Raw genomic sequence first — 21,847 nt, 5'->3', positions numbered from 1 at the left:
CATAACTTCAATGTCTGTAATGTTTGTATAAACACACAGAGCATCAATTAACCTTTAAATAAAGGAAATTACTACCAGGAAAATATTATCTGGCTTCCAGTGTACGTGCTCATATTGTGTCTAATTAGTTTAATCAGATACTTTGTTTTAGTGCTGCTTCTTAATCTTTTACTCAGTTTAGCTTCCAGCTCCAAGCCCATTAGTTCCACCTGAAGACATTAATAATCAATAAATAGCTCACAAATCTGTTTCATTATTTTAAAAGGCTCAGTAATTTCTTAAAACAGCTGGTCACTGTAGTTTTTTTGCAAACATTTCTCAAACAAGACAAAATAGTGCATTTGTCGGGGACTATTTTCAGTGGCGTATTAATACATATTTAGAAGCTGCCAGCTGAGCTTTTACACTGCATGACAAACACTTCATCACTATGGCGACAGGCGTGGCCTGAAGTTGCGTGGTCGTATCATCATGGTGACCGCTTTCAGAGAGTAGAAGTCTGAATCCTTCCAGGAGAACCACACGATGCCGTCCGGCCCGAGCAGATTCTGAGCTTTCAGAGAGTAGCGCCCCCCCTGGAGGAAACACATCATTTCAATCTTAATATATCACTATATCTTCCTCACAAATATTCACATCCACATCCACAATATAACACATATTCTTGGACATAACTCTCACACTCCTTCTCTGCTCTGTATTTCTCTTCTAGTTGACAGTCCTACCTTGTAGTAGACACCGTTGAGGTTGGCGTAGAAACACTGATGAAACCACCAGCCGGAGTGGCTGATCTCAGCACAGATGTTTCCGGTGTCCGGCGTGCTGAAACCCTGCTGGTCGTGGTACCACCCGAATGAATCCTCCACGGTTCCACTGAAACCAGACACATGGAGGCGGTACTGGTTCTCCTCATTCTCTATCCTACAGGAGGAGGAGAGGAAACCAGTGTCTCAACAAAGTTTCATGCCTTTGCTAAGCCTCCTGTCTTTCAGTGAGTGTTGCTATGACTTTTCAGTAGATTTATGTTGTTTAGAGTCTTAGTGATTTGGGAAATAGTGGGTCATTGACTTCACAGTCAGACAGTAAGCTACCACCTTCTCTATGTGGAGAAATCCAAATCTTGACAGACCCATAACTGTCTGTCCACCTCTACCTGAGTCTCTAACAGCCGTCTCTGTACTGTTCCTACTTATCTACATCATCTATCTTTTTTCCCAGTCTCTCTGTTGACCTGAAGTTGTGGTACAGGGCATGTCTGTGGGCGTGGCTCCAGTCCTGCAGGTCGATGCGGAGGCTGTAGTGGCCCTGGTTGGACAGCAGGTGAAGGTGTTGGTTGCCCAGCCAGTGTTCTCCTCGTGGCTCGCCGAAGCCTTCACGGTACTCTGTCCAGCCGCGGTTAAAACTCACTGTGCCGTCACGCCGCCGCTGAAACAACGTCCAGCCACCGCCTGGTGCACACACACACACACACCATCCAGACCAAACAGATTCTGTCCAGTTCTATGTATTGTCAAGCTCATATGTTCATGTGGATATATAAATTGTGTGTGTGCAGTATACAGAGTGTGTCTCACCCTCGGTCTCCATGTCGCAGTAGACAGGCAGGGTGGCGCCTGGTGACATTACGACAGTGTAAACACCAGAGCGACGAAAACCATTGTGATACAGAGACGCACAGTCTGAAGGACAGAAAGACAGGTACTGCCCGTCTGAGGGAGAGAGACAGAGAGAGACAGGGCTTAAGACAGCATCATGAAACACTCAAATCCTGAGGTGTTGAATCTGTGCGGCTGTTGTTTCTTAAACAGAAACTGTACAGTGTTTGTTGAGATTGCAGCAGAGCCCTGAAGCTGGGTTCCTGCAAGTAAACACACCATTCATATTAACCATAACGTCCTTCTCTGTTAAGCCTGGAGATGATCTCTCCTCTTGTGCTCTGCTCTTTTGTGGTGACCCCCAGGCTGTCTATTCTGGGCCCCCTCCCTTTTATTTACCTAACCCTAACTCGTCTATATATGCTACCTCTGACGCAAATCAAGTGCATACATGATATTGATTTGATGATATGGAACTGAATGTTTAAACAAACAATACAAACAACAATAGATAAATTGTGGTAATTTGCTGAAACTAAACTTACTATCACTTACTTATTAAAGTAGAATCAATGTAACTGTTGGGTGCACTGCTGTCATGTGTAGTTTTGATTGGAAACAGTGTGTAGGATTTGGGGGAATATAATAATCACAATCATGTTTTCATTATATATGTATAATCACCTGAAACTAAAAATAGTGGTGTCCTCTTTAGCTTAGAATGAGTTCTTCATATCTACACAGGATGTTGCTCATGCTTCTACAGTAGCCCAGAGTGGACAAACCAAACACCAACTCCAGAGAGGATACTTTCATGTTCAGTCTGCAACCTCACTGCTGCCAATAAATCCCACACACTGGTCCATTAAAAAGCTCTGTGTAACATTAAGGTTTCAGGATCATCATCCAACGTCCAACTCACCGCAGTGTTTGTGGCATGTGTACCTGGTGGCAGTGTGTCTCGCATGCCGAGCGGCGGTGTAGCTCTGATGGCGCAGCCCGTGGTGCGGCTCATGCGGTGCACGGTGGCTGACAGGTTGCGGAGCTGCGCCTGCAGCTCGTACAGCAGCGCCGCGTGCACGCGAAGCATCGTGTCGGCCTTGGCGTGACGCAGCTCCAGAGAATGCAACCGCTGGTCAAAGGTCAAGTTTAAACGAACACTTTCTTCACCCTGAGAGAAAGAAAGAAATAATGAGGTTAATGAGGGTCAGGCTAAAGACAAAACACAGATAAGTAACTGTAGAGTTGAGAGAATCAATGGTGAAAATGTTAGTGCATGATTCAAAGGTAGTGCAAACACAGCATATCATGAGACTGCTGCACAATAGTCACCCTTTAGTAAGAAAAATACACAGTAGCTTTTGTTACTTTGACTTCATCTCTGCAGAATTTAGCTACAGCCTCATTTATATGGTAAAATAAACTGAAACCAGGATGTTGGATCATCAAGATTTACACTTTTCAATTACAGAAGCAAAGAAAGGTAGGTGAACTTAGCCTTTGTTTAGCCTAAATGCTCAGATTTTGACCAGGAGACGCTGAAAAATTCTCCCTGGGTCAGGCAAACTCATAAGGATGCAGGACCCTGGCCAAAAACCTCCTGCTAATCCTGTTAGCATTCAGGGTTAAGGAGGACTTAGTGGGTGTCAAGACAGAGAGATAAAGACAGACAGAGAGATAAACAGAGAGAGAAAGGAGGCTGTTGGTTTTTTGTTAACTGCCTGAATATCGGCACAATAATATCAACTCAGGTGCCTTCACCACAAGAGGGCATGTGACACTCAGAGAGAGCTTAAGTTTTCTGTCTCTCATTGTGTCTATAAACAAACCTAAAGTGGTGAACAGACAGTCTACCTGCACCTCCAGGGCCTTGACTCGATGCCGGTGGTTCCTCAGCTCCTCCTGCAGCTCTGACATCGTCTCCCTCATCTCCTCCAGCTGCTCCTTTCTGTTCTGGTTCTCATGCAGCCAATTGGAGATGTCGTCTGTGCAGCGGAACATGTCTGGGCAACGTTTCTGCGATGTTCCCACAGGGGGCAGCGTTGCCATCAGCCGGCACTGGCCGTTAGACATCAGCTGGCTGCTGTACTCTCCACACCGTGCTGATGAAGTAACAATAGTCCTGTTGATGGTTTGACTGGTGCTGTTGTCAACACCAGTGTTGCCGCTGCGCATCACCGGTGGGGCATCAGGGGAAGGATCAGGGTGTGTTTCCAGGTGGGAGGGAGGAGGATGCCAGTCAGCGTCCCCATAGTTGTCCTTGTTTATGTCTGATATGTCCCAGTTTGTTTCAAAGTCCATGTCTGGTATATCTCTGCTTGTTGGGGTATTCATGTCCAGTACATCTGCAGTTGTTTCTCTGAAGGAGTTGGGGTGTACGTCTTCATCATGGCCGATGTCTGGGTGTTCATCAGAGGTCTCAAAGTCACCAGTGACAGGCTGGAAACACCAGCCAGTCAGCAAGACAAAAATCAGTGAAACAGATTCCCACTTCATCCTGAGCATTCAATAACTCGTCCTTCCTTGTTGTTGTTGTCTTTTATCCATAGCAACTTCAAGTTAAGTCATCAAACAGGATGGGCTTCAATTACCAGATCAACATCGAGGTCCGACATCATAGCTGCAAGATGAAGTCCAGACCTTTTCCTATGTTAGACTTGAGTTGTAGTCTTTTATTCAGGATGGGGGAGAAGTGTTGAAGAGCTCAAATAAAGTCCAGATGAAAGTCCTAGATTTAAGAGCTGTTGAGCAGAGAGAAGACCACATTCAGATCCTGGGATCCCTAACGTCTAGGATTCCCAGTTTTTCTATACGAGTGGATGAACTGTCCAAGATTAACATTCTTGTATAGGATTGTACTTTTCATAGCATTAACATCTTTTGTATTTGACTTTACCTTGTCCTCAAATGCACTTTCAAGAAAGCTCTTAGCTGTATTATCACATGATGACAATACAACTTCAACAGTGAAATTAAGGCTGAATAAATGTTGATGGTGAGCGTCTATCTTCAGATCCTCTTAGCAATCAATGGAAATCAACCAAGCTAAAAAAACTGATGATAAGCTTTGGAAAATACCCAGCAGGCAATGCAGCCAATAAGCTAACACATTAAAAGTGTGTTTTATTGTCCTTTGGTCAATATGAATTTCAAGTTGAAGAACACAAAGTATATATATGTGAACCACATTCCTACCTGTTGCCTGGTATGTCCCAGCACTGAATCCACCTCAATGGAAAAGCACCAGGACAGCCAGGAGGCTGTGTGTGTGTGTGTGTGTGTGTGTATGACATCTTATCCCGATAATCTTCTAAGGGGATTGGTAGCCATTGTCCTGGAAAGCAATACATGGGATTAGAATAATGTGACGACAAGTTACAGTAACTGACACAGCAAATTAAAGATAATTCTGAAACACACATTAGAGAATAACAGTGTGAATTTAACTGCTGTTACTGAAGGAAGTCGTCAGCTGAAGCGCTGATCACACAAAGAGGGAATTTCACATTAAAGGACTGTAACTTTGGACGATCCCCACCTCACATGTCTCATTCAAACTGCTAAAGCTTCACATTAGCTTAAGCTAAACTCTAGACTAGGTCAACAGCTGCAATGTGTGAAAATCTATTGTGAGTATTGAGGGACGCTTTAAATGACAGCTGAAGAAACAACATTGTGTAACTATTTTTAATAGATACAGTGACTCATAATAGTCATTAAAGCAGGGAGAAAACTTTACATAAAAACTATTTTTGTTCAGTGGAGACAAAGGCACAGAAAGATAAACTGAATTTAATTGTAGAAGTTTGTGAACAATGTTCCTCCACTTCTAATGCTGTGTCATTAATGTCATTGGTTTGCTTGTTTGATTTTTCAACATGCCATTACCTCTTCATATTCTTCCTGAACATACTAGAGAGAGAGTGTGTGTGTGTGTGTGTGTGTGTGTGTATAATGGATTGAATGGAGGTTCAAGGCTGTGGGAGTCCTCTAATGGGTTTATATTTACCTTCCTGCCTCGAGATGCTGCTCAGTTTGTTCCATTAGAAAAACAGGAAAAAACCCTCAAAAGTTAAGAGCAGCTGACTTTAAGTGCTGCATGTTCACTTTAGTCAGTTTAGAAAACATTATATATTTGACATCCAAAGCATTCACTGGGTGAATTTCAATTCCTTTTTGCACCAAAGCAGCAAAGGTATTTTAATGAACATCATATGAATGCAGGGTTGTATTTGACACAAGACAAAGGCCGAGCCTGTCAGTCCATGTCATGAGTGTAAAAGACGCCTGAGACCAAAACCAACACAACCAAGCAATATATGTTTTGCAGCTAAATTAGAATGGATTCAGGCTGTCACCATGCTGCTGCAGACTAGCTAATACTTCACTCGGCATTAAATAAAGGACATATTATAATCAGTGAGCTTTAGAGGTGCTGACAGCCCAGCTGGCTCTTTCCCCCTGTTTCCAGTTTTTGCACTAACCGGCTGCAAACACTGAAAGACAACAGGTGAGCAGATTTCACAGAATGTCAAACAGTTTCTTTAAGGTGAGGGTGAAGAGACACAGAGCTGAAGTTGGTCCTGATCGGCCTTTACCCCCGCTGGTCCGGTAAACCTGCCAATCCCCTTCAGATTCATCATTAGTCACCCTGAGGGCTCAGACAATGGAGAGACACTGCAGCAGGCGAGCGTGTGTGTAACTGTAGACTCTGACCCGCAGGTCTGAATCCCCTGTTCCCCTCTGTGACAACATGTCACTTCAGTGTTAATCTACCTCATATGTCAGCTGACATTTAACACTCAGCTCGTCAGACTGAAGGCTGCAGTGACTTTTAAAGACAAGTTAAAGGATGATGTGGTTCCTTTGTGGGCTGTTTATTCTTCATCTAATCGGTACTGTACACAAATTAAATAGTCAACACTGACATTATAAAAACACCAACTATCTCTTTGTGTCCAAGAGATGTCCATGACACATGGCAGCGATATGCAACACACAACATGCCTTTTTATTTTTAATCTTTTGCATGTTTGTGTGCTGCTGTGTGTAACAAGCGTCACTGACTTCAGACCAGGTTTTTGTTGGTCAATCGTGCAATCACTTTCTGCTGCCTCAACATAGCACCTGACCACATCTCATTTTAAGACCAACAAAGGGACTCACATGGATCACTAAAGTCATGAGATTACATCCTCTGGGGAGCATGAATGTCCCAGTAGCTGTTGAAATATTTCAGTCTGGACCAAAGAGCCTCACAGAGCTGTTTATGTCTTTGTCGACTCGTCCTCCCAAAAATGGTTGATGGGTGGTAGTAATGATGAAGATGATGATGATGATGTGTGTGTGTGTGTGTGTGTGTGGGTGGGTGTGTGTGTGGGTGGAAGAGGAGGGGGTGATATCTCATTTATTGTCCATTTTCATGCAGCAGTGTGTGTTTACCAGCATGAATGAGGGAAGGATGGGGAGATTTCAGGTAATGACGTCATTGTCCGTTCTTCCGCTTATGTGTGTGTGTGTGTGTGTGTGTGTGTGTGTGTGTGTGTGTGTGTGTCCTTGGCTGACAGGATATAAAACTGGCTGGTCAGTTGGAGGGACAAAAGTGGAGGGGAAGAAGTCTTTGTCCAACAGCCGAACATCAAGCAAACAGTGTAGAGAGAGAGAGACAGGACATTGTGGTGAGTATCTTCATTATCTGTTCATTTAATATATTTTTCTTAATTATCTAATAATCTTTTTCCTCAATTTAGTTTTTTTTTTTTAAATACATAATGTATGGGGTAATATTGATCTGATTATACAAAATGATTGATAAAAAAAAGATAACTCAGACATCCTGTAAAACAGATGTAAGATAAAAATCTAAGATGTGAAATCTCAAGCATAAAAAACAGGAAATATTATTGGTAGGCAGATCAGTAAAAATGACTTTTACTGTATTATTAAAGTAAAAGATGAGATAAGAGTAGAAATTAATAATTTGTAGCATTTAATGATTTTTTTGGGTAAAATATGTTTTTGTAAATCTCTTACAGTGCTATAATTATTACAGTTTTACTTCTACTACTAACAATACAGAAACACTTTCAGAAAAATGTGTTTAACAAATGGCTTCTAAACTGTTATAGCATTATATTATTTTTTTATATTTGTTACTGATGCATTAAAATGTAAAATGTCAATGTTTTGCTGCATCTTAAATACACAGAATTTTTTATTATAGATTGTGAATGCCGAGCCAATTTTAACTACTTTAAATTTTATAGCATTTCATTGTATTTTATGGGATGATGTTTTATTTTTGAAATATAAATTAACTAGCCATGGTGGAAGAAATATTCAGAACTTTTACTTTGATAAAAGTAATGTATAAGTCAAGGTAAAAAAAGAAAAGTAAAATCTTTTATCTTGCAGCTGTTCAAAAATAAAGTAGCAATAAAAATACTGTATAAGAAAAAAAAAGAAGACTGAACATCACATCAATGTCCTGACCAGGCCGTTTCAACATTGTACAGGCTCTTTTACATATATATTTAAATAATACATATATTTTAAAGTCTTTCAAGTCAGTTGTGTGTGTGTGGTTTGATATTTAGTCTACACCGTTTATTATTTATTGCTGCTTTATTGTGTTGTATTTTGTCTGTGCTGTAAATATGAACCAGCCCAGGACTGACAATGTAAATGTTTGAGACCTGTTTTACAAATAAAGAGATTTTTTTGCTAAAATACTTTTTTATAATTAATAATATAACTTATTTCTTAACTCTCAAAACCATTGTTGCACTTGAATTAAGCTGAATTCAAACTGACTGTATGCCTAACGATGAGAGGCTTTTATTTTGTAATTCTGCAGCCGATCACAGCGCTTCATGTTGTGTGTGTTGCTGTCTCTGATTGGCCGGCAGGAGAATGTGTCCTGTGTGGCTATTGGTGGCTGTGACGGTGCTGGGCGTGGCCAGAGGAGCCGTCAGTCAGTGCTGGGAGCATCCCAGCTGCCAGGAAGTTAATAATGAGAGCAGCATGAAGGTAACACACACACACACACACACAGGTAATAATACATAAACATAAAATACATGAAGTCAAGAATTGTTACAGGGTTCGTGCTCTTGACTTTTTAAAAGATAGTGTCAGGTGCTTGTGGACAAAAATAAACAGTCCCACACACACACACAGCTAAAGTAAGAGAGGCTGTAAAGACGTTAAAGGGTAAATTTCTGTCACGTGTAAAGAGGAACACAGGGTTTTAAAAAAAAAGGAACAAACGTCAGAGGACCATTGACAGCACAACTTACAGACCAAGTCGCTCCTGAGACATAAATAGGCCGTCGACTATCAACAAAGACCAATCAGGACGAGGGAAGCGAGGCGCACCAGGTGTTCCACATGAACCCATCAGCCCACCCAGGTGGAGCCACACAACCTGCACAGAGAGCAGAATAATTACACTGACAAGATGTACAACACTCATTCTCCTGTAGGCACTGATATACAGTCCATACAAGACCCAAGAAAATCCCAAGAATAAAAACTATCTCAGTGTTGGAGTGTGTCCCTGCTTTAGGTCAGTGCTGTTATTGACAGGAGAGTGCTATTAACACTCTCATCTAACTCCCAGAAACAAAGTTAAGACGCCTACTTCCCAAAATGCTGAACTACTCCTTTGTTAAAGGGCACCACAGTTAAAATCACAGATTGCAGTTTCTGACCATTAGATGGCAGAAAACCCCTGACAGTCCACGATCTGCGGGAGTTAGATTTAGCAGCCCAGTATTTGTTGGTGTTATCGTGTGACTTTCAGTGGCAGGAAAAGTATTCAGATCCTTTGCAAAAGTACCACAGAATAACACAAACACACAGATGGAGGTGGTGGTATTCCAGCAGCTCATCAGATCACACTGCAGCGGCTGTTTGCTCACTCCTGTCCCCATCAATCATTTAAAATAAGGCCTCGTTTCCTTTAAGGTAGAACCTAATGGTTGCATATCAATGAATTCCTTGTTCTGTCTGTTCATTTATTACAGTAAACATCTAAATACATTTTCTCTTTCTGCTCCTGCAGGAGTGTATCCAGCTCTGTCAGTCTGACCTCACTGCTGAGACTCCAGTCATCCCAGGCGATGGTCATCTCCAACCTCCCTCTCTGTCAGACCCAGAGTCCCTGCCTTCCCTCTCTCTGTTACTCTCCTCCTCCTCCTCCTCTCCTCAGGCCAAACGCTCCTACTCCATGGAGCATTTCCGCTGGGGAAAGCCTGTCGGAAGAAAACGTCGCCCGATCAAAGTCTACACCTCCAACGGCGTAGAGGAGGAGTCAGCCGAGGTTTTCCCCGGAGAGATGAAGAGGCAGGACCTCGCCAGTGAGGTGATGGCAGAAGAGGACGAGGAGAAGGCGGCAGAGGAGGAGCAGGAGCAGCCCCATGACGTCCACGAGAAAAAAGACAACACATACAAGATGAAGCACTTCCGCTGGAGCGGCCCGGCGGCCAGCAAACGCTACGGAGGCTTCATGAAGAGCTGGGACGAACGCAGCCAGAGGCCTCTGCTCACGCTCTTCAAAAATGTCATCAACAAAGATGTACAGGAGCAGAAGAGGGAGCAGTGAGGGAGGAGGGAAAGGAGGAAGAGAGAGAGATAGAAGAAGAGCAGACAGAGAGAGTTTTCCACAACAACACCTTCATCTTATTGTTGAACAAGTTCTCCAAACTAAATACAAAATTTGTCATTGCCTTCTAAAACAACCCTGCAGGCAACACTGTCTCCTCCAAATCACATTTATATTCTACTCGTTTGTTTTTCCATTTGCATTCTGATAAAACTTCTTTAATTATGTTCACGAACAATGACAATGTTTAAGGTTGCAACTAAGGAATCTTTACATATTGATTAATGTGCCCATTTTTAGTTTTCATGATTCCCCATTGAGGTTGTGAAATGTCTTGTTTTGTGCAACCAACACGAAAGATAGATACCAAAGATATCCACTCTGCAATGAAGAAAATACAGCAATGTTCAAAACTGACATTTTTAGTTGAAAAATGATTTAAATGATTTATCAATTATCGATTAATAGACTGATTGTTCCAGCTGTGTGGTGAAGTGCTGCACTGCACCAGCAAACCATCCTGACACAGTCCTGACGGAGCACATTATCAGTTTAACTCTCCGTAAATATTAACGTAAGATGCTTCTTTTAACTTTGAGTGTTGCTTATTTAGTGATAAATATGTGTATAATGCTGTAAAGACATACTGCAGATTTGAAGCCAACTTTTCAGGGGCTTTAGCTGAGTGCTGTGAATGCCTAAACATCACAATAAAAAAAGTTTGATCATGCTTTAAATGCTGTGAGTGTATTTGTGTATTTGAATTGCAGCAGTGGAAAACAAATGAATGACTGAAATACACTGTCAATTCATTTTGCAGGTATGTTCAGTACTGTCTTTAACATAACATAACAGTGATCCATGCGTCATTCATTTTCTTTTACATTGTATTTTCTGTTGTAAACAAAATACATATTAGCATAATTTCAGGGTGAGAGTAGGACAACATCTCTGGTTCATGTTTGGCTCAGGCAACTCAAACTGTTAAAGATGAGACTTATCGTCATCTTGATGAAAAATTAACTGTCAGAAGGAAAAAAGAATAAAATCTGTGATTTCACTTCTTCATAAATCAGGCTGTTTGTTGCACCAGTTCACCCTCACCCTCTCACTGACACCCACTTCCTACCAGCATGGAACAGGAGCAAAAATATGGAGGAAAAAGTTGCATGCTAAAATTTACTTCAGTGTTTCACTTCCCTCTCTGAGATCAGTTACCGTGGTGACGGGCAGGCATCACTGATGAACCATGACAACAGACAGGTTTCAGTGCTAAAGATAAAAAGTTAAAAGTGGCGTTCTGCTCTTCATGTTTATTTTTTACTAGAATACAAATTCTAAGGTTTTAATTTTTTAAAAATATGATGCAGGAAATTTTGAGAGGGAGCCTCTATGAGGAAAAGATAAATTACCTGCAACAAACGCTGTGAGTGTGGAAAGAAGCAGGAGGAAATAACATTTCATGTTTCAGCTTTTATATCACCATTGTATTGTTGTGTTACATAACATGTTGTATAATTACTTATTTCATAATGTCTTATTTTTGTGTAATTTTAAATGCTTTGGGTCTCCATTACACATTAACACACAATATGCCTCACAAGCGTTTAAACTAATCACACCACACAGTGGCGCCATTTACTCAATGTTGTCCTTTACTTGACAGTAAATTATGAATCTGATTCTTCAAGCAATGTAACTTGTTCACAATGCATTCTGTCAATGCTCTAAAAATGAGACAGTAGTCTTTAATGAGAGCACTTATGGGCAATTTGCACTGCAACTCTGTGATTTAGATATGTTCATCAAAACTTCACACAGTAATTGTTAAATACATACATAAATGAATAAATGTCACCCATTCTGAATCCCCTGTCCACCATTAAAAACATATTTCTATCTACATTTTTCTGACAACTGAATAAATCAGTCTCTGAGCTTATGGAATATAACATGAGTCATTTAAACCAGTGGCTGAAAATCATGTCAGTTGTAAAAATAGAATCTTTTTCTCTCTGTTCACAAGTTGCTCTTTAATTAGCAGCTGCGACAGTGTGGCAGGTATTGGTTTCACCTTGTGAGTCTGTGCATGTTTGAGTCATCATGGTGGAGACACCTGCTGTAGCGGGAACTTCCACAGAGGCAGTTTTGAGTAATTCAGCAGGTGTAAAAATGTCTGTTAATGAACAGATTCTGTCACCACAACAGCATCATAACCTTTAAAGATACAGTTATTTATTTCCCCTTTTCATACATGCAGCACTGTGTAACAACTAACAAGTCTCTGTTGGAGTCAGTCAGAGCATTTCCATAGAGAGCCACTTTGCATCAGCAGCACCATGCTCCAGTGCTCTGGGAGAGTTTATAGTCCTGAGAGTTGAAGACTGGATGACTGACAGCTGTCCTTCATGACAACAGAAGCCACAGAAATCCTCCTCATCAAAAACATGACTTTGATCTCTGTCCTCATCTGGACTCTCCTCTGCTGCTGCTTCACAGGTAAAGTCCAGAGAATCAAACTCCTCTCCTCTATCAACATCCGTCCCTCTGAAATGAAGCCCACAAAACCATGACGCTGCTTTATGTTTCTGTCTCTGTATCCTCAGAGTCCAGAGGCCAGGTCACAGTGACTCAGCCTGGAGCAGTGAGATCTGCTCTGGGAGGCTCCGTCAGTATCACATGTAGAACCAGTCAGGATGTATATGGTGGGAGCTTTTTGCACTGGTACCAACAGAGAGATGGAGAAACTCCTAAACTGCTTATTTATGCTGCTACCAGTCGAGAATCGGGGATTCCAGATCGTTTTACAGGCAGTGGATCAAACTCTGACTTCACTCTGACCATCAGAGGAGTCCAGGCTGAAGATGCAGCAGTTTACTACTGTCAGAGTTTTCACTCTATCAACAGTCAGAGGGTGTTCACACAGTGAAAAAGCGTCGTACAAAAACCTCCCTCAGTCAGACTGAACAGAAACTGAAGTGACTGCTGCAGCTGGAAGCTACTGCAGAGACTGATACAGTTCACTGAGGACACACACACACACACACACACACACACACACACACACACACACACACACACAAACAGATGTGCATATAAAAATTTGATTAGATATGTTTAACAATCAACTCCTAATCCACACAGGTATACATAATTGTAACATGGTTTTCAACACAGAATATATGAGCTCACAAGATTTTTTCACAGAGTTCACCACAATATTGAACACGGTTATTTATTACTCCACTACTGTTTTGATGGTATGCTGATGACATCCTATTATACATCACAAAATGCTCACCTTGAATAATCTCAGTCCATCATCCAACCAAAGATTATTTTATTTTCATCATCTGAGACATCGGGAATCCAACGTTAATCTGCTGTCACTTTTGAATGAGGCCGAACTGACTGTGCCCCGCCCACCTCAACCTCCACCCCCATCCTTCTGTCCCGCTGTGTGTGTGTGTGTGTGTCTCTAATGTGTGTATTCTTTGATGACTTAAACACGAACGTCTGGGCAACTCCAAGGCAACTAGTAACTGTTTTACAGTTGTAGTATACAGGATGTTTTATGTATGTTTTTGCCTTTTTGGAATGTCTGAAGGTTTCCAGATGCTTTCACTTTTTACGAGTTTCCTATGTCTGAGTTAGCCCTTGGGGTTTATGCTTAGGATAAGAGTTAAGAAGGTGACCCCTAGACTAGTAGAGGTTAAAGGTGAGGGTTTCCTCTTCTCCATCATCTTTCTTTTGACAGTGAAGGCATTGATTAAGGTCCAGATGTCTCCTATGTACCATGTAAACAACCAATGTATATATACTGGTGTTCAGAGCTGTTAGGGAGAGAGATCCATAGTGGCTCGGATCCTCTCACAGGCTACTGCAGTGCTTGTCCGATGCTGAACTACTTTGTAATAAACTTCTATATACAAGTAAGTCAGTGTCAGCGGAGATCTTCTCTTCATCATCTTCACATCAACATCACCACCTAATATACCACACAGTTTATCATATAAAGGGTGCTAACAGGATGCTAACAGGGTGCTAACGGTCACTGTGATGCAGTGTTAGAGTGGGCGTGGTTTCACTACAAAACCTGTTTCATAATAGTTTATTTTATTTTATGAAGTATTTGTGAGACAAAATTACTGAAGTGAAACATTTGTCACAAAAACTAGATATTATATATAAACAGCATCATCAGAGTGATCAACTCTCTGTTATAATCAGTCAGATCATTTCCATAGAGAGCCACTTTGCATCAGCAGCACCATGCTCCAGTGCTCTGGGAGAGTTTATAGTCCTGAGAGTTGAAGACTGGATGACTGACAGCTGTCCTTCATGACAACAGAAGCCACAGAAATCCTCCTCATCAAAAACATGACTTTGATCTCCGTCCTCATCTGGACTCTCCTCTGCTGCTGCTTCACAGGTAAAGTCCAGAGAATCAAACTCCTCTCCTCTATCAACATCCGTCCCTCTGAAATGAAGCCCACAAAACCATGACGCTGCTTTATGTTTCTGTCTCTGTGTCCTCAGAGTCCAGAGGCCAGGTCACAGTGACTCAGCCTGGAGCAGTGAGATCTGCTCTGGGAGGCTCCGTCACCATCAGATGTAGGACCAGTCAGGATGTTTATAGTTCAAACCGTTTAGCTTGGTACCAACAGAGAGATGGAGAAACTCCTAAACTTCTTATTTACTATGCTACAACTCGAGTATCAGGGATTCCAGATCATTTTACAGGCAGTGGATCAAACTCTGACTTCACTCTGACCATCAGTGGAGTCCAGGCTGAAGATGCGGCAGTTTACTACTGTCAGGGTGCACACTATATCAACAGCCAGTGGTCGTTCACACAGTGAAAAAGTGTCGTACAAAAACCTCCCTCAGTCAGACTGAACAGAAACTGAAGTGACTGCTGCAGCTGGAAGCTACTGCAGAGACTGATACAGTTCACTGAGGACACACACACACACACACACACACACACACACACACACACAGTATTGTATTGTAAGCCTTGAAAATCAGAATAGTTTTCAGTTTAAATATCAGTGCATTATGACAGATCTAGACAGAACTAAATTCACCTTCACCAGATCTGGATTTTTATTCATGACTGAGGTAGTGGAGTAATATTTTTGTTTTTGGGTGTAAACATAACGACTCTGGCTGCTGCGTTCTGAATGAGCTGAGGCCTTCGTATGGTTTGTTTGGGTAATCTCTCCAGATTGAGATGAATACATTTTTAGTTTCCTGTAAAAACTGTCTTGACATCCTGTAGATTGAAATTGTCAATAGACAGATACATGAACAGCTATGTATCATCTGCATATGAATGTCATGATATCCACCGTTTCTTTCTAATATTTCCATGAGGAAGGATGAACAAATTTAAAAATACACCTCCATGAACTGACCCTTGTGGAATCTGAGAGGGATGTGACAGACAGTCCTCAGAAATGTAGATGCAAAAATGGATACAGTTGTACTTCACAGTTAAAACTCAGTGCTGTGATGCTGTATCCAATCCTCTAGTTGTCTTCATTGGACGATGTTACATTCAGCCCGATTTGACGACTTTTTTGTAAATATGTCAGTATGAAGGGACACTCTCACTCTCAGCACCGAGGGGGAAACAGTCTGATCTGTTGAGGACAGCTACAGTTGACTGACTGTGTGTGTTTGCATATGTGTCCTGCCTCTCTGCTCCCAGCTGTTAAGAGGCCAGTGTTGATCAGTGGCTGTCCAGGCCTTTCAGAGCCACTGACACACCAGCAGCACAATGATGATGTCTCTGACTCTACTGCTGGCCACCCTGGGGCTCCTTGTTCAGGGTGAGACTCTCTTCTGAAAACTTTGCTTCAGGATGTAACCAGGTTCACCACAATGATGTTCTGCTGTGATGGAGAAACACTGAAACAAGCAGCATCGACCTTCTTCCATCTATTCTCCATGTTAAAGAAATGATCCTCTTCTGTTTGGATGTCGATCGTCTTTCTCCAAGCTGGATTTGTCTCTAACCCTTCTCCTCTGTTTCATGTTTTCAGGTTCATCAGGAGACATCATCCTGACTCAGTCTCCTGGAGCTCAGTCTGTTGTTCCAGGACAGACTGTCTCTATCAGATGTAAAGCCAGTAGATCTATAGGTGATGACATGAACTGGTACCTTCAGAAACCTGGAGAACCTCCTAAACTCCTGATCTATGATACCACATACCGTCAGTCTGGAGTTTCAGATCGTTTCAGTGCGAGTTATTCTGGAACTGACTTCACTCTGACCATCAGTAGAGTCCAGACTGAAGATGCAGGAGTTTATTACTGTCAGCAGGATTACAGCACCCCGTTCACACAGTGATACAACGTCGTACAAAAACCTCCCTCAACTGCAGAGGAACTGATCTGACTCAACAGCTGCACAGAAATAGACACACTTTAGAAGTTTGACTGACAATCAAGTTAATATAACAGAAAAATATCAGGAAATATTATTTATCATCTATTAAGTTACAATATAATGATAATTTTGTTGACAGGATATTAAACAATGTATTTAAACTGTGAGCAAAATACATAACATATATATGAATTTAAATGAAGTTAAATCTTTGCTGGTAACAACACAGTAACACTACATTAAATATGAATATGAAATATAAATTCTATGTTTTAATCAAAGTTTATTTTTCAAGTGATTTTCAACTGAATTTCATCTGATTTATATTAAATTCAGTTACACATGAGTTTTCAATAAACCTTCACGTTATAAAACACACACGTTGTGTTAAATGTTGACACCACACTGCTGATACTGAGGCTCTGATGATATAAACTGCTGATAAAATCCTACTTGATAATTCTAAAGCAGCACATTCTTCTCAGACTTTCTACATTTACTCAGATTCATTCCACTTTCTGGACTCTTCTAAAACCATTTCAACACCAGAGTTTCTACCAATGAGTCACTTCACTGATCAGACACAGACTGTAGAACTGATTTTACTTGAAATGTTTTATCAGTAAACTTTCTTCTCAGAACTTTTTTTTTCTATCATGGCTGCAAGGAAGTTAATATCATAATGATCTTTTTAGCATCACGCTCACAAAGCATCAGGTATTATAGCTGCTACTGCATTACATGAACTTATGTTTCTCTCTTATTATTTCAAAGGTATTTTAAAATCAGTTTCTGATCTAATGGAACAATTAAGACAGAAAGATTATATGTCTTTTATAATAACATTCAGAAAAACAGCTGATGTGATGATAGATCTTTATTGTACTGTCACAAAGAAAAAATACAAGATGCATCAAAACCTTATAAATGAAACATGAAATTAGAGAATGAGTGAGAAAAAGAGACAGACAGACTCAGAGAGAGTGGAGACTGAGAGCAGTAGTAGATTAAAACCAGTAGCAGAGTCCCAGTGAGTCAGGTCAGGACTAACACTGGTCTCTCCTCAGTATCTCTGAGACCAGAGTCTGGGAGCCCTGGGTGGCCTCACAGGTCACAGAGACCACCTTCTGCCACTGGTCTGCAGGGAGCTTCAGGGTGCTGCTCCAGCTGTAGAGGCCGTCCTTCCCCACCACCCCGGGGCTCTTGGTCTCCTCCCAGTTGCTGCCGCTGCTTCTGCCGTCCACCTTCCAGGCCAGACTCCAGTCTGAGGGGAAGCCCTTGTTGGCCAGGCACATGAGCATGGCCTTCCCCTGGTCCAGCTCCTCAGTGGAGGGGCGCAGCACCGTCAGGGTGGGACGAGTATCACCTAGGAGACACCAATCAGCTTAGAGGACAGGGACCACACAGCTGTCAATCAAACACCAGACACTTGGACACCTTTACTGTGTGAGAGTTGATTTTCTCCTTTAAGGAGTTTGTGTCAGATGTTTTTCTGCTCCACCAGTCACTCACTCACACATTGTTTCACTTCCCTTTAAGAAGCCTCTCATGCATGTCAGCACAGAGAGAATCATCGTACAGTTTGACCTGAAATATATCAAACTACACTGGAAATAACAACAGATTTTACAACGTTTTAAACTTTCTCATCAAAATCAACAAAAATCTTAATTATACATTACTTTGGTTTTCTGGGGAAACATCTACAGATACAAGTAATGATCTGAAAACCATCAAATGTTCTTCATGTGGAGTTAAACCATGCTTTCAAAAACCTTTTGAATGATTTCAAACTACATCAGAAACAATGTAAAATCCAACAAAGCGATACAGATTTTCTAACATTTTCAAATATCAGTCTTCATCTTCACATTGTTTTACTTCACTTGGATGAATCTTAATCTTTAAACAAGTTATCATTTAGGTTTGAAAATAAAAATGATTCCAAGAAAACATATTTCAAATCAATTTTTAAGTTTGAACTTTTCTACAGTTCAACTTAAATTTCTTCATGACAAGAATGTGTAAAGAAAAGTTTAGTAAATCTGCTCTAAGTTCAGCTCCATGATGAAGGAGGAGAAATAAAAACAAAATTACTAAAAGTGTTATAAATAAAATAATTTTTCTGCTGCAAACATTTAAAAACTCAAATTAAAACATTACGATACATTATTTACTTTTTTAGTATTTATGCAGAAACTTACTTCCAATATCCAGTCTGGTTCCTCCACCAAAAGTCCACCACAGTGATACAAACTCATTGAGCCATCGTACAAAAACCTCTGACTGTAGAGACATGGCTCTCTGACTTTGTCTAAATCTACAGCTTCTCATGATAACACATTTAAAATAAATAGTGCTGGTATATTACTTTTCTTCAGGTCTTCTCAAAACTGAAATCATTAAAATCAGAATAACACTTTCTGGATTTGAAAAACTGAACTGTTGACTGTTGCAAATTTTTTAAAGACAACATTAAAAACATTTTCTTTAGTGTTCTGACTAAGGAAGAGATGAAAATGAGGCAAACTGATTAATAAAAATATAAAACATGAACTTACTTCCAACATCCAGTCTGGTTCCTCCACCGAACGTGTACCACAGTGATACAAACTCATTGAGCCGTCGTACAAAAACCTCTGACTGTAGAGAGACACGGCTCTCTGACTTTGAAACAAACAAACTCACCAAAATTAGTCTGTTTGTAACATTTTGTCAGCCTGTTTTACACCTGACAACACAGTACCAATGTTTAATTTTTATTTTTCCCTCATTTGTTATGACGTTACACAGAGTTAAAAATGTAAAAGAGGACAATACTTCACGAGTAGGGAAAATGGTGATCTGAGGAGTGTTGTAGATACTTCCATGTGTTTGGTTCACAAAAACTCGAAACAGATTTTTGGGAGCATACATAAATTAGTAGACCAGTTTGGTAGAGTCCTGTGGTCCAGTCTAACACAGATGTTGTACAGGGTGGTGAATGTCCAATAAAGACTTTATGGATGAAAAGATACAAGTGTTTATCACACCTCTGCACCACAGAGGACCAAACAACTTTGTTATACAGAATGTAATGGTGAGAATCAAAGAGATCTCTGGCAATGAATCTGATAAACTGAGGGTAGGGGGTTTGACATTAGAAGGAGCAGCATGTTTGTGGATTATGTCACCATAACCTGAGACTGATAGAACGACTGCCTCAACTACTACAATTCAACAGGAAGCTGAGTTTTTTTATATAATCTAATGAGAGAAGACATTCTAAACAAAAGTTGTCCAGACACATGAAACCAAAAGTACATAAAACTAAGTATTAACACATCCTGATCAATACTCTGATCAACTGATTGATCCATTGATGAACAGCATCATCAGAGTGATCAACTCTCTGTTGGAGTCAGTCAGAGCATTTCCATAGAGAGCCACTTTGCATCAGCAGCACCATGCTCCAGTGCTCTGGGAGAGTTTATAGTCCTGAGAGTTGAAGACTGGATGACTGACAGCTGTCCTTCATGACAACAGAAGCCACAGAAATCCTCCTCATCAAAAACATGACTTTGATCTCCGTCCTCATCTGGACTCTCCTCTGCTGCTGCTTCACAGGTAAAGTCCAGAGAATCAAACTCCTCTCCTCTATCAACATCCGTCCCTCTGAAATGAAGCCCACAAAACCATGACGCTGCTTTATGTTTCTGTCTCTGTATCCTCAGAGTCCAGAGGCCAGGTCACAGTGACTCAGCCTGGAGCAGTGAGATCTGCTCTGGGAGGCTCTGTCAGCATCAGATGTAGGACCAGCCAGAATGTTTATAGTTCAAACCATTTATCCTGGTACCAACAGAGAGATGGAGAAACTCCTAAACTGCTTATTTATGGTGCTACCACTCGAGTATCAGGGATTCCAGGTCGTTTTACAGGCAGTGGATCAAACTCTGACTTCACTCTGACCATCAGTGGAGTCCAGGCTGAAGATGCAGCAGTTTACTACTGTAAAGGTGAATTTGATTCCAGCCGCTTTGATTTCTTCACACAGTGAAAAAGCGTCGTACAAAAACCTCCCTCAGTCAGACTGAACAGAAACTGAAGTGACTGCTGCAGCTGGAAGCTACTGCAGAGACTGATACAGTTCACTGAGGACACACACACACACACACACACAATCTACCCTTATTCCTCTTTTATCGAAACAAATACAAAGGTCACCTTCAACTGTATTAAATTATGTTTAAAGGTTTAGTAGAACTTTATATCTTGTTTCTTTCATCTATAAATCCACCAACATCTTAGACTATTCAGAGTCACACATCACAAAATCAACTTTTACACAGATGACATTCTATTATACATCACAATATCATCTTCCATGCTTTCAAAGCATTCACATCTCTTTTATATTAACAGTACAGTTTAAACTTTAAAATATGTATTTCTTTTTATGATAATATTTATCTAAATACTGTATGAGAAATACAACACATCATTTATACAGTTCATCAAAACTTTTAGAATTTACTCACTTATGCACATGCGCATTATCACTGGTCAACACCTGTTAACAAAGTAAAAAATCAAAAACCCACTAACATATACACCTATATTTATGGTTAGCTTGTGCTGAAATGTCACCTCATCATCTCCTAATTAGATCACCTGCTACATTTACAGTCAGGTCCATAAGTATTTGAACAGTAACAAAGTTTTCATAATATTGCCTCCACACACCACCAGAATGGATTTGAAATGAATCCATCAAGATGTGATTAAAGTGTAGACTTTCAGCTTTAATTCAAGGAATTTAACAAAAATATCACATTAACTATTTGGGAATTACAGCCATTTTTATACACAGTCCCTCCATTTTCAGAGGTTGAACAGTAATTGGACAGTTGACTGACAGTCAGTCTCATGTCCAGGTGTGGCCTGTTCCCTCATTATTTCATGACACATTCAGCAGATAAAAAGTCTGGAGTTGATTCCAAGTGTTGAATTTGTGTTTGGTAGCTGTTGATGGGAAGTTTGAATATGCAGTCCAAAGAGGTGTTGATCAAAGTGTTTAGGAGGCAGTCAGAGTGGCAGAGGTGTGTCAGGAGGATATGAGCCACACCTGAATCCACTTCTCCTGATTGCTGTATAAGAGGACTGGAGATGTCAGTTCTCTCTGTCCTCACAGCAAGAGGGGGTTTGTTTGGTTGTGTTTTGAAGTTCTGTTGGTTTGAATTTTCACATTATCAGCTGCACACATTACACTTT

The 21,847-nt window shown here is 40.8% G+C and overlaps 2 protein-coding genes and 2 gene segments (V, D, J or C); 2 read left to right on the top strand and 2 right to left on the bottom strand.

The window, feature by feature from the left end:
• Positions 1–31: 31 nt before the first annotated feature.
• LOC108887570 (fibrinogen-like protein 1) lies at positions 32–4,983 on the bottom strand. The gene is made up of 6 exons (XM_018683011.2): positions 3,450–4,983; positions 2,541–2,766; positions 1,575–1,709; positions 1,232–1,448; positions 726–921; positions 32–575 (listed from the first exon to the last, which is right to left on the bottom strand). The coding sequence occupies exons 1-6, from the start codon at positions 4,098–4,100 to the stop codon at positions 429–431; spliced, it is 1,572 nt and encodes a 523-aa protein (XP_018538527.1). The 5' UTR covers positions 4,101–4,983; the 3' UTR covers positions 32–428.
• A 2,183-nt stretch (positions 4,984–7,166) lies between these two features.
• On the top strand, positions 7,167–10,937 carry LOC108887571 (pro-opiomelanocortin). The gene is made up of 3 exons (XM_018683013.2): positions 7,167–7,273; positions 8,504–8,624; positions 9,661–10,937. The coding sequence occupies exons 2-3, from the start codon at positions 8,508–8,510 to the stop codon at positions 10,198–10,200; spliced, it is 657 nt and encodes a 218-aa protein (XP_018538529.1). The 5' UTR covers positions 7,167–7,273; positions 8,504–8,507; the 3' UTR covers positions 10,201–10,937.
• Positions 10,938–17,459: 6,522 nt separating this feature from the next.
• Positions 17,460–21,847, bottom strand: part of LOC108887536 (Ig kappa-b4 chain C region-like) — a 40,128-nt gene continuing 35,740 nt past the window's right edge. The window contains 1 exon segment of the C gene segment in view: positions 17,460–17,963. Coding sequence covers positions 17,644–17,963 — 320 coding nt within the window.
• The window catches only part of LOC108887537 (immunoglobulin kappa variable 4-1-like), a 45,159-nt gene continuing 42,531 nt past the window's right edge, over positions 19,220–21,847 (top strand). Inside the window, 1 exon segment of the V gene segment in view lies at positions 19,220–20,203. Coding sequence covers positions 20,113–20,203 — 91 coding nt within the window.

The sequence above is a fragment of the Lates calcarifer genome, linkage group LG3, assembly GCF_001640805.2.
Source record: "Lates calcarifer isolate ASB-BC8 linkage group LG3, TLL_Latcal_v3, whole genome shotgun sequence".
In the NCBI taxonomy this organism is placed as follows: Eukaryota; Metazoa; Chordata; class Actinopteri; family Centropomidae; genus Lates; species Lates calcarifer.
This window is presented reverse-complemented; position numbering and strand designations above follow the sequence as displayed.